Source organism: Corythoichthys intestinalis, chromosome 18, assembly GCF_030265065.1.
Source record: "Corythoichthys intestinalis isolate RoL2023-P3 chromosome 18, ASM3026506v1, whole genome shotgun sequence".
NCBI classification, from domain to species: Eukaryota; Metazoa; Chordata; class Actinopteri; order Syngnathiformes; family Syngnathidae; genus Corythoichthys; species Corythoichthys intestinalis.
Window position 1 is genome coordinate 46,477,285 of NC_080412.1, and position 12,720 is coordinate 46,490,004.

Consider the following 12,720-nt stretch of genomic DNA (forward strand, 5'->3'; position numbering starts at 1 on the left):
GCATAAGTAAACAGCCGCCATCTTAAAGCAGTAGACCTCTCTCGAAGGCTCTGTTGTAGCGAACTTAATTAACTTTTTATCTAAAATACTCCTAAATCGGCAGAATATTGTCTTTAATTGATGAAATAGTTTTAAAACTTTGACAAAAGTAGACAGAAGGAAAATTATGCAATAACGGGAGCAATTTTAACAACTGTAACAGTTGATTCACAACATTAAATTAATTGAATGTAGTTTAAAGCTGCTGATTATGAATGGGGACTGGAGTTTTTTATTTACTGTTATTTTTGTATATTTGTTTACTGTTATATGTTAACTTGATGCTGAAATAGTAGTTTGGTTTAGCCTGAGAGGATTTTTGAACAATTTTGGAACTAATGTACAAAACATTAAAAAAAATAAAAATTAGAAAAAAAAAGGAGGGGGGTGCATCAATAATCGTTTTATAATCGAATCGGAGCCTCTAAATCGTAACGGTAATCGAATCGTTAGGTGCCCAAAGATTTCCAGCTCTAGTGTTAATGTTTATTTACTTGTGATGAAAATATATCTAATATTACAACAAACTTATTTATTTTTGGGTTGTTGTTTTTTTTGTGCAGGGTATGTCCTTAGACCTGCTTCAGGCGGACAGCTAAACCTTCTCAAAGTTGGACCCTTGCGTTTGATCCATTGGAATTAGGAGAGTTCAAGCAAATTGGACGTCTCTCACCGTCAGACGAGTTCCACCGCGCTCCCATCATTGTGCGGCGTGAGTGTGAAATGAGACAAATGCTCGTCGGCTCTCTCCCTCTCCCCCACCTAAAGTCAACTCCACGGAGGTTGTTCCGTCTTCTGACGCTAGGAGTAAGCGCTGTCCTCGGTGCTGACGAGTCGACTCGCTGGGCTGTCTTCGTCCACAATCCGCTTAGCGAAGCGTCCGTCCGAATGAAAGCGGGACCTCCGCCTTCCCCTTGATTATTATCGGCGAATTCAACCGAGCGAAGCGGCGGAAAAGCCGTTCAACTTTGCATTTTTTTTTTTCTTTAAACGGACGCTTTGCTCCCTCGCAGTCACCTCGGCTGTTTTTCCGCCGCTCCCGAAACACAAGGACGAGATTTTTTTTTTTTTTTTTTTTGTTATAGCGGCGCGACCTCGATTTAAAGGAGAGATGAATTGGACGAGACGCGATGGCAGCTTGACGGGCATGTTGGTGGCGTGGCTTCTCGCGGCTGCCGTGGCCACCGGCCGCGGACGAGGTAAGAACTTGCGTGCACTTTCTTTCGGTTCTTAGTGTGGCAAACTAAACAAAGCCAATGTGCTCAGCTCAGGTCTCCAACGGATTTGTTGGAGTGTTTAGTTTGGAATGTTATTTAGCTGTAAAATAGGGGCGGGAAAATGCTCTTGAAAACTAAGCATCAAATGAAATCAAATTACAAAGAGGGGGTGACTAAAGCCATTCCCAAATAACTTAATGGCTTATCACGCAATTTTAACAAAATGTACATTAAACAAAATGTTTTTGAAAACCAAGCATAGATCAAATGAAATCAAATTACAATATTGGGCGACTAAAGCTGTGTCTTAAGCTGTTATAAATGTTGGGAATGACTTTTATCACAAAACGTTAACAAATGTTAGTAACAAAATGATTCCGCAAACTTTAATAGTGCATACTAATTGAAAAGGAAACAGCAATGAGACATTTTCCGAAATACAGAATGTTTCTATAATAACCACTCTTCTTACAAAACTGCACATGAGACAAACACACTTATTGTTGAGGATGATCGACTCCTTATGTGTGCAACAAATGAAGAAAATCCCTAAGTCTCAACATTGCCAGCAAGGTAGTTTATTTACACATGATCAGAAAATACAATACATAGTGTATACAAAAAGGTATATGCAATTAAATAGTGTGGAAAGAAGCCATTTAATGCTGTCAAGCCCGTTTTAATTAATATAACATACAGGCAAAATATCTTTATAGATATAGACAACATACACATAGTCACAAATATTTCCCATGCACAATCGCAGTATTCTAACACTGGATTTGATGCGGGCTACAGTAGTGGTGTTAACCAAAAGAAGATACTACTGCATCTTAACACATGTATTGCAATTTTTAGTTTTTTCTTGATGTTGGAATTTGACATTTTTTTGCATTTCATCAAGTTTCTTCCAAATCTGTGGTCCTCTGCACACCACGCTAAAGCTCGTACACTTTAGTCCCCCAGTGATTTGATGTTTATTTGTGGCAGTATTGGGACGAGGTCACCCAATTTATGGTTGAGTTTGTGGATATCTGAGATATTACACATGCATTTTGAAAGTACAGTAGTCGTATTCTGTAAACCTTTGAAGGTTGTAACTGTGGATATTTATTTATTTATTTGAGTATATCAAGAAAGGGAGTAGTTTGTGTTTCAAGATTGGTAGGGACGGCATAACCGGCATGTACACTTTTTGCTGGGGACAGGACATTAATAAGACCAAACAGATTGGGCTACATTTCTCTCTAGTACGAACCTAACTAAGTAATAGGCTAAATGATTAATGCAAAAATAAATCTGTATTAACTTGCACTAACTTTCACCCTTTTTACAGTATACAGTAGTTACAGTATATATATATAAATATTAGGGCTGTCAAAATTATTGCGTTAATGGGCGTTAATTAATTTTTAAATTAATGACGTTAAATATTTGACTCAATTAACGCACATGCTCCGCTCAAACAGATTAAAATGACAACCCAGTGTAATGTGCACTTGTTACTTGTGTTTTTAGGCGTTTTGTCAACCTCTGCTGGCGCTTGGGTGCAACTGTGGGTTTCAGCACTATGAACGAGCATTGTGTAATTACTGACATTAACAATGGCGAGCTACTAGTTTATTTTTGATTGAAAATTTTACAAATTTTATTAAAACGAAAACATTAAGACGGGTTTTAATATAAAATTTCTATAACTTGTACTAACATTTATCTTTTAAGAACTACAAGTCTTTCTATCCATGGATCGCTTTAACTGAATGTTAATAATGTTAATGCCATCTTGTTGATTTATTGTTATAATAAACAAATACAGTACCTATGTACCGTATGTTGAATGTATATATCCATCTTGTGTCTTATATTTCCGTTCCAACAATAATTTACAGAAAAATATGGCATATTTTATAGATGGTTTGAATTGCGATTAATCACGATTAATCAATTGTTAAGCTGTAATTAACTCGATTAAAAAATTTTAATCATTTGACAGCCCTAATATATATATATATATATATATATATAATCTTTATTCAGGAGTCACACCAGATGTCCATAGCACACAAACCAACAGAAAAATGACATAAGAAAACACAGGAACAGAAACTAATAAAGAAAGAACATTAAAAGGCCACAAACTATCTGTGCGCAACAAACAGGCTTTTACGCCAATGGCGCCACATGCTTGACTATTTGTAGGGTCTGTTATTTTCCTTAAAATACAATTTACAGACTCACTTAATCGACACATGAACTTATACATCAGATTTTTTAATAGCGCTTTAAAGGTGGGTAACCCAGAACTGACAAATAATTGGCTGGTGCTATGCCATCTAGGCACACGCAATAATAGCCTCAAAGAATCATTATAGGCTACATTTAGCCTCTGCATGGACTTGGCCACATACCTGCTCCAAAGGTGAGATATGCCCTTAACAGTGATGTTTTCACATGGAAGGAACACATAAAATTTTTCTCTCTTAAGCATGTATAATTTGTTAATCTGATATTTTTTCTTAAATCTAGTCGAATAATTTTCTCCATCTTGTTTTAAGTGTTGAAGGCTAGTTAACAGATTAATGCGTTGGATTCTTCCACCTACTTTAAATAAATATTACTACAGTATTTGTTCTTATTAAGCCCATCCATCTAAAACTTGATCATTTTTCACCTATATCAAGAAAAAAATGCTTTCAAATAAGGTTTTCAACAATATCTATTCTTGAATTAAGAACATTTCCGACAAACAAGTTTCTTTTTTAATATTATATATACAAACATTTTTGATTAAAATAAGTCTGTTAAGCTCATTTTCAGCTAGCTATTTTATGTCAACAAATCTGAGTAAAATTTTTTAAAGCACTGGCAGATAATTTCACAAATTACAAGTACAAGTACATTTACACTGAAGACAAGGGAAGTTTTTTTAATTTTTATTTTTTTTCGGGTTTTGCAGTGCATATGTATTGGTTTAGGTGGTACACCATTTGAGTCAAACTTTTGTTTTCATAAACTGCTCAAACATTTTGAAAACTTCCTGAATAAGTGTCTGCATTTCATAAGCAAATTTAAATTACAATATCCGAACACAGATTATATTAACAATCATCCACAAGAAATACACACTTGTTAATCATTTCTTAACTACCCAGGAATGCAAAAAAAAAAAAATAATAAACGGTTCTGCGCATGCACATAATGTTAAAAATGGCTGCGAAGGCAGCGGTGCCAAAATCAACGCTGCAAACTTTTGATAAAGGAATATTTACTTATGTTTGATCATGGACGGACATGTAAAAAACTTCTCCTCAGACACATCCTGCCATGTGGCTCCACACAACTCAACTGTACGCCGCTCTCTGACCGTTCACGTCTTTGCGGTGTCTTTAAGCATTTATTTCTGCCGTATTTATGTTGCACGTGTATGTTTATGACGTAACACCTTTGAATAGCATTGAGAGTCCAACTGAATGTAAAAGAGTGCATATTCACCACCACAAAAGCTTCGAGGGCAAACTATTATCATGGGTGAAAAATGTGACACAACACCGGCTGTGAATGTGTGTGTGTGTGTGTGTGTGTGTGTTTGGGGTAAGTCGTCAGCCAACAAACTTGCGTTTGAGGGTCAAAAATGGACTGGCCCATTTAAAAAGTCAAAAAGGGGTTAATGTCTGAAATCTGAACATATTGAAAGTACTGTAATTCACTTAATAATGGTAGGGTTAATTCTATCCTTACAACATGGGAAGACAATCTAAATAATAATATATAATTGAAGTCATTATAGAATGCAAATACTTTTGCTTCAAAGTTGGTGGGGACAATTTGAGCATCCTGAAAAGTTGGTAGTGTTATGTCCCTACCGTCCCTATGCAAACCTACGCCCTTGCATATATTGCAATTTTTATTTTGTTTGTTGAAGTTGGAATGTGACGTTTTTAGCATTACATCAAGTTCCTTCCAAATCTGTGGTCCTCTAAAGCTTGTACACTTTAGTTCCCTGTGATTTGATGTTTATTTGTGGTGGTATTGGGACGAGGTCACCTAATTTATGGTTGTTAGTGGATATTCTGATATATTACACAAGCATTTTGAAAGCACAGTAGTTGTACTCTGTAAAGCTGTGAAGGTTGGAACTGTGGTTTTTTTTGTGTGTGGAGCAGAGGTTGCGCTAGACTTTTTCGTTGTCTGTCATTTTGACTGACAGGGTCATAAAAATCCGGTCATAATCTATTTTTACCCGTCACTTAAATTTTTAAAATGATGATAATGACATTGTGGTGACCCTTTGTTTGGCATAATTCACCTTCCGTACTTGTGTGTCCATTTGGCCGAGCGCGTTACCGGTGTAGGTTCAAGCGCCTACACCGGCTACGACAGTCACGTGACAGAGACACTTAAGAGCCGCGCGCGGTCCCCTCACTATCCACTCGCTCTCGCTATATGATTGGCCGAAGAGTCGAAATGCTCTCCCGTGAAATGCCTGTTTAAAAATGATCCCGTTGTTACTTCTTGCGTTCGCTTATAAGTGCCCATTTAAAAAGGAAAAGCGATGGATGATACTACACACAGAGCGTATTATTAACAAATGTTAAAGTTGTATAGTCATATAGCGAGAATAAGAATCGTCACTGACAAGCGCAGGACACCGCGAGTGGATAGTGAGGGGAATAGGATAGTGCGCCTACAGCTAACAAGACTCTTAACATTGCATACCGCTTCAACATATTCAACAGTATTTAGTTTTCATTCGTTTTAAATTAACATTCTGTCCGAACAAGCTTAACAGAGAATCCACACCGTGCCATCACACATCAAGCAGATGAATATGTAACTTTTTCTCCGCAGTGACAAAAACAGCTGACAGTGGTCCCCATTAGGTAGGTAGCCTACCATATGTAGCATATGGAACAATGAAATTAACAGTTCACCTGCTGTGGCCTGAACGTAGTCTCACACTTTCCTCCCGGTGCGCATGGACTTGAATTGCGTGCCCGCTTGTGCAGTCCCTGTTTTTTCACCTCTTTTATCAACACCATCGTCGTTTTGGGGCTTTTTGAAGAAACTTCAGACACTCAGTTGCCTTGACATTGTTTCAGAGTAAGGCCAACGACGTCATGCATCAAGAGAGACAATAGCTAATTAATAAGCTCACTTGCCACCCTGTGGTCTGGGGTGTGAATTGCAACCGGTCAAAATGACGGATGGACTTCAGTTTTTTCCGTCACCGTTTTAAAAAATCGGTCAACGACGGAAAATATTCGGTTAACGCGACCCCTGGTGTGGAGTATTTCAAGCTTTTTTTTAGATGAGTTGGAAATGCACTACACCATATGATATTGTAAATGAGGTTGAAATAAGGATTTGGAGAGACAGAGAGAACCAAAAGTGGTATTTGCCATGTGACAAAATTGATTTTGCCATGTGACATTTTTTTTTGACATTTGACAAAATGGATTTTTCCATGTGACATTTTTTTGGGGTATGTGGCTAAATGGATTTTGGTTGTGGCATTTTTCTTTTGCCATATGACAAAATGGATTTTGCCATATGGCATTTTTTTTGGCCATGTGGCAAAATGGAATTTGCCATGTGTCATTTTTTTTTGCCACATGGCGAAAAAATAAAATGCCACAAATTATAATCCATTTTGGCCACAAGGCCAATGAAATGCCACAAACCAAAATCCATTTTCCACATACAAAAAAAATGCCACAAACCAAAATCCATTTAGCCACATACCCCAAAATAATGCCACACGGCAAAAAAATCACTCATGGCAAAAAAATGCCACATGGCAAAATCCATTTTGCCACATGGCAAAAAATGCAACATGAGAAAAAGACACATGGCAAAATGGATTATGCCATGTGGCATTTTTTTGCCACATGGCCAAAAAAATGCCACATGGCAAAAAAATGCCACATGGAAAAATCCATTTTCCACTTCCAAAAAAAAAAATAAAAAAATAAAAAAAAATGCCACATGGCAAAATCCATTTTCCACTTACAAAAAAAATGCCACAAACCAAAACCAATTTTGCCACATGGCAAAAAAAAAAAAAAAAAAAAAAAAAAAGACACATGGCAAAATCCATTTTGCCACATGTCCAAAAAAATGCTACATGGCAAAAATCCGTTTTGACACTTGTCAAAAAAAATGCCACATGGCAAAATCCATTTTGCCACATGGCCAAAAAAAAGGCCACGTGGCAAAGTCCATTTTGACACATGGCAAATAAAGAACACGTAGCAAAATCAAAATTGCCACATAGCAAAAAAATGACACATGACACACACACACACAAAAAAAATGACACTTGGCAAAATCCATTTTGCCACATGTAAAAAAAAAAATAAAAAAAAAACACTTGGCAAAATCCATTATGCCACTTGGCAAATACCACTTTTCATTCTCTGCTCTGCTGGAGAAATTGTGCAGGGAGTGGGAGATAATGTCTCAACCTAAAGAACAGAGCAGCCTATTTCGACAGTTTAGTTGTAAAATCATAACTATGTCTTTTTAAAACGAAGGACCTCGTCAATGTGGATCCCCAGGAATTTTCCCTGTTTATTTTTGGACAGATTTGTTTAACATCTTTTTTTATGGCAGCGGAACACAATGTAGCTTGTTTTATTGATATTTAGAGAGAGTTTATTGCATTTAAACCATGTGTCTAATTTCACTGACTATTTAGGATTTCCTCAAGTGTATTTGGAGGGGGAAAAAAAAACCAAGTCTGTATCATCAGCGTATGACTAATCACATTGATCCTCATATTTAACGCCGAGGGGTGAAATGCACAGTTACGTCCTGCCCATCACATCCTGCCGAGATGTCTTTAATAATGCGGCGCACGCTGAGAAATTCCACTTAATTGGCCGGAACATGCTATTGTGTTCAACGTTGCAATGCCATCAACTCGACACGAGTGTTGTGTTTGTGAGTTGATTGGAGTTTAAAAAAAAAAGAAAAAAAAGTTGATTTGTTTGGCCGCTGAGGTCTGTGTGACAGACGGCGTTCAGTAATAAGACTCTAATCCGCGGGAATTGCTGAAGATTATTGACCAAGCTGTTTGACACACTTGAGTGGACTCGTGCACATTGGCCTGGTCTTAATTACTTTTGTATTGTGTTATTCCTTCTCAACTTCAAAAAGGATTCAATGTCAATTAATCATTTTGTTTGACAAAATATTGACAGCGATAGACGTCCAATCACTTCATAGCGTTCATAACAGGTCTTAGCGCACGCAATCAGGGTTGCCGGATGGGAAAGAAGCTCTCCTCTCAGCGTAAAAGCCACCCACTTGAATAAAAAGCAGCCTAAATGAAAACCGACATTTCAGTTATACAACGCAATCTATATATGGATATCATAACCAGAAAAGCTGCTCCCTGTTAAGACCAAGAGAAGTTTCTAAGTTTTTGTTTGCGCTAATATGATTGTTTATGCATTCGAAATTTAGTTTAGAGGTATAATCAGGGGTTAATTTGAGCCGGATCATGTCTGAACATGTTCCGGTACCTCTTGATTTTGGGCTCCATGTGTTCCGGGACATATTTAGTTCGATCCGGCACCTCTTGTGTATAAATAATAATGATAATATTGTAGCGAGCGACGTGGAGGGCAATAAGATTCGATGAACTCATCATCACTTAACACGCTAGCACCCCCTACATTAAATAACGCCAAGAATCAGTGCGCTTTACCGAACAGAGCACACATTACATAAGACTAGAAACCACCACTCTAAGTCATGCTTTTAATCTTTTTATGATTATTTTGCTGGTACTATGATTCCATGTCTCTTGTGAAGCGTCTTTGCGTGGCGTTAAATACAATGTATTATTATTATTAATATTATCTGAAATTGAGGCTTATAAGTCCCACAGCATGGCAAGTGGGCAGTTGCATGCTGTTTAAGCACCATTTCTGCTTATGTTCCGGGACCTGTGCCCGTCTCGTCATCCCTGTGCTGTCATATGTACTTTGCATTGCGGCATCTTATGATTTAAAAATTAAGCACTGGGTATAATTAGCAGTTTTTTTTTTTTTTTTTTTTTTTTTTTTGTGGGAATATGTGTTAAAAAGATTTGTTAAGAACATTGTTAAAAAAAAAATATATATATATATATATATATAACAAAATTAGCATTTAAGCATAGACTTCATAATTATATTGACAGGTCATATCCGTCATACACTGCGCCTCGCCTTCAAGTAGGGGGCCTGCCCACATTAAGAGGAGTTATTCTCAAACACGCACGCAGCGATCTAATGCCGGATTTAGGTTGAAAAGGTACGAAAGCTGTCCCGCATGCAAACAGGAAGGATTGTCTCAGGAGTAATTTGTTCGGTAATTATTCAATTTTTCGTGCCATGCGTGTATTTTGAAATGTTGTGGGGAAAAAAAAATCAATGGGAGAAATTAGCCGCTACGGTATGGGCGTCATACTTCGAAATATTTACGTAAAATAAGTGCTAACTTCCCCGTTTTTTTTGCTTTTAACCAAGAAGAGACTGTTTTACTTCCATATCTATAAAGAATTCAGGGATTTAAACATTTATTCACAAGAATTTTGTGAATAAAAGAAAAAGCTCTTTGTGGTGATGAGGCGGCGCTACAGTGGCTTAAAGACTGGCAGCACATTCGACATACAGTGTATCACAAAAGTGAGACCACCCCTCGCATTCTGCAGATATTTAACTATATCTTTTCATAGGAGAACACTGACAAAATGACACTTTAACACAATGAAAAGTAGTCTGTGTGCAGCTTATATAATAGAGTCCATTTATTTTCCCCTCAAAATATAGCCATTAATATCTAAACCCCTGGCAACAAAAGTGAGTACACCCCTTTGAAAAAACGTACATCCCTAAATGTCCAAATTGAGTACTGCTTGTCATTTTCCCTCCAAAATGTCATGTGACTCGTTACAGGAGTGCTGTCAGCATTGCTGCAGAGATTGAAGAGGTGGGAACGGGGTCATTCCCACCACCATGCTTGATTGTAGGCACGACACACTTATCTTTGTACTCCTCACCTGGTCGCCGTCACACATGCTTGAGACCATCGGAACCAAACAAATTAATCTTCGTCTCATCAGACCATAGGTCATGGTGTCAGTAATCCATGTGCTTTGTTGACATGTCTTCAGAAAACTGTTTGCAGGCTTTCTTGTGTACAGTCTTCAGAAGAGGCTTCCTCCTGGGGTGACAGCCATGCACACCAATTTTATGTATGGTCTGAGCACTAACAGGCTGACCCCCCACCTCTTCAATCTCTGCAGCAATGCTGACAGCAGTCCTGTAACAAGTCACATGACATTTTGGAGGGAAAATGACAAGCTGTACTCAATTCGGACATTTAGGGATGTACGTAGTTTCTAAGGGAAGTACTCACTTTTGTTGCCAGGGGTTTAGATATTAATGGCTATATTTTGAGGGGAAAATAAATGAACTCTATTATATAAGCTGCACACAGACTACTTTTCATTGTGTCAAAGTGTCATTTTGTCAGTTTTGTCCCATTGAAAGATATACTTAAATATCTGCAGCAATGCCAGGGGTGTACTCACTTTTGTGATACTGTATTTACGTAAAATAAATGCTAACTTCCTGTTTTTTTGCTTTTAACCAAAAATATAGATTGTTTTACTTCTATATCTATAAAGAATTCAGAGATTTAAACATTTATTCACAAGAATTTTCAACGGAAAAAGCTCTTTGTGGTGATGAGGCGGCGCTACAGTGGCTTAAAGACTAGCAGCACATTCGACATATTTATATAAAATAAATGCTAACTGCCCGATTTTTTCTCTTCGCTTTTAACAAAGAATCGAGACTTTTTGTTTTACGTCCATGTCTATAAAGAATTGAGAGATTTTACGTATTTATTCACAAGAAATTTCAACGTAAAAAGCTCTTTGTCTGTGTTTCCACTCGGTCAGCTTTGACGGAGATAGGCCCCCTATAGACCCCAATCACCAACGTCACACAATCACGTGATCGCTGTATTGTGCCGCCACATTGTCCGTCATTGTGTGTCCGTATTGTCAATGATCGTAGTTAGGGTTGTTCCGATCATGTTTTTTTGCTCCCGATCCCGATCGTTATAGTTTGAGTATCTGCCGATCCCGATATTTCCCGATCCGATTGCTTTTTTTTTTTTTTTGCTCCCGATTCAATTCCAATCATTTTTCCCGATCATATACATTTTGGCAATGCATCATGAAAAAAATGAATAAAACTCGTACGAATATATACATTCAACATACAGTACATAAGTACTGTATTTGTTTGTTATGACAATAAATCCTCAAGATGGCATTTACATTATTAACATTCTTTCTGTGAGAGGGATCCACGGATCAAAAGACTTGTAATTCTTAAAGAATAAATGTGACTTCTTATATTGTGACTAAATATTGCCATCTAGTGGATTTTTATGAGCTTTCAGTAAATGATAATTCAGCCATTTAACTTCTGCCCAAATGCATGATGGGAAGTGCAACCAGGAGTGTGCGTAGGGCTACCAATTGATATATCTTTGCATTTTGAAAGATTAAGGGTGTTAAGAGAATGATCAACTACTGCCTTTCTTCCCCACATTCCCACGTTATATTTAATTGCTGAGAGAGGTATTGTAAGGTTTTAGCCACATAAAAAATGGCTCCAAAGGCTGTCAAAATTCTCTCTACTCATTATACGCTTCCTTTAAGCGCTATCTATAGGCAAAACGGCGTATTATTGAACGCGACAATGCGTGAGTGGGTCGTGCAGTGCATGCGTTAATTACTTAACGTGATTAATTTAAAAAAATTAATTACCGCCGTTAACGCAATAAATTTGATAGCCCTACTTTAAGCCAGAACTACTCTGGATGAGTGTAAGACATTTTGTCTGTAACGTTAAATACAATTAGAAATTGTTTTTTTTTTGTATTTTTTTGCCGATTCCGAGTCTTAGAAAACGACGTGATCGGGTCCGATCGGGACATCTTTAATTGTAGTTTCTAAAGGTGGATTCACTTGGAAGCCCCGATGCTTTCAGACGCTGTAAACCCATTGGATGAGTTGCATAAAAGCCGTTATTTGGAAAAGCGTCGGTCGATCCAGTCGCCAGATCCATATTTGATGCCCAAACCGATGTTTCCTCCCGTCCGGTCCCGTCCCGTGCGTCAGAGCTCGTCTTGAGACCACAAAACTTCCAATCATACTCCAGTTTATGTCACGATGAGGAGTCGGGTACCCAAAATCTGCACCGGCCCGAATATAAACCGACATTTGGTCAGCTGAGCGTTACCGTTGCCACGATTGTAAAATGAAACTCGACAACGGGCCGGTGTGTGCCGAAAAATAGCTGCCCCGCCTGAAATGTCCCCCCTGACGGGAGCGCTTATTTATAACGCTTTATTGAGGTGAAAACATCAAATGTTTTCATAGACGCATTACAGTAAT

The 12,720-nt window shown here is 37.8% G+C and overlaps 1 protein-coding gene across 3 annotated transcripts in view; it reads left to right on the plus strand.

Annotated features, from left to right (window-relative positions):
* Positions 1 to 804: 804 nt before the first annotated feature.
* LOC130906121 (seizure protein 6 homolog) overlaps positions 805 to 12,720 on the plus strand; it is a 227,229-nt gene continuing 215,313 nt past the window's right edge. For all 3 annotated transcript variants that reach the window (XM_057820079.1, XM_057820080.1, XM_057820081.1), the window contains exon 1: positions 805 to 1,238. In XM_057820079.1, the coding sequence (XP_057676062.1) occupies positions 1,151 to 1,238 (88 nt within the window). In that variant the 5' untranslated portion in view covers positions 805 to 1,150. The remainder of the gene's footprint in view (positions 1,239 to 12,720) is intronic.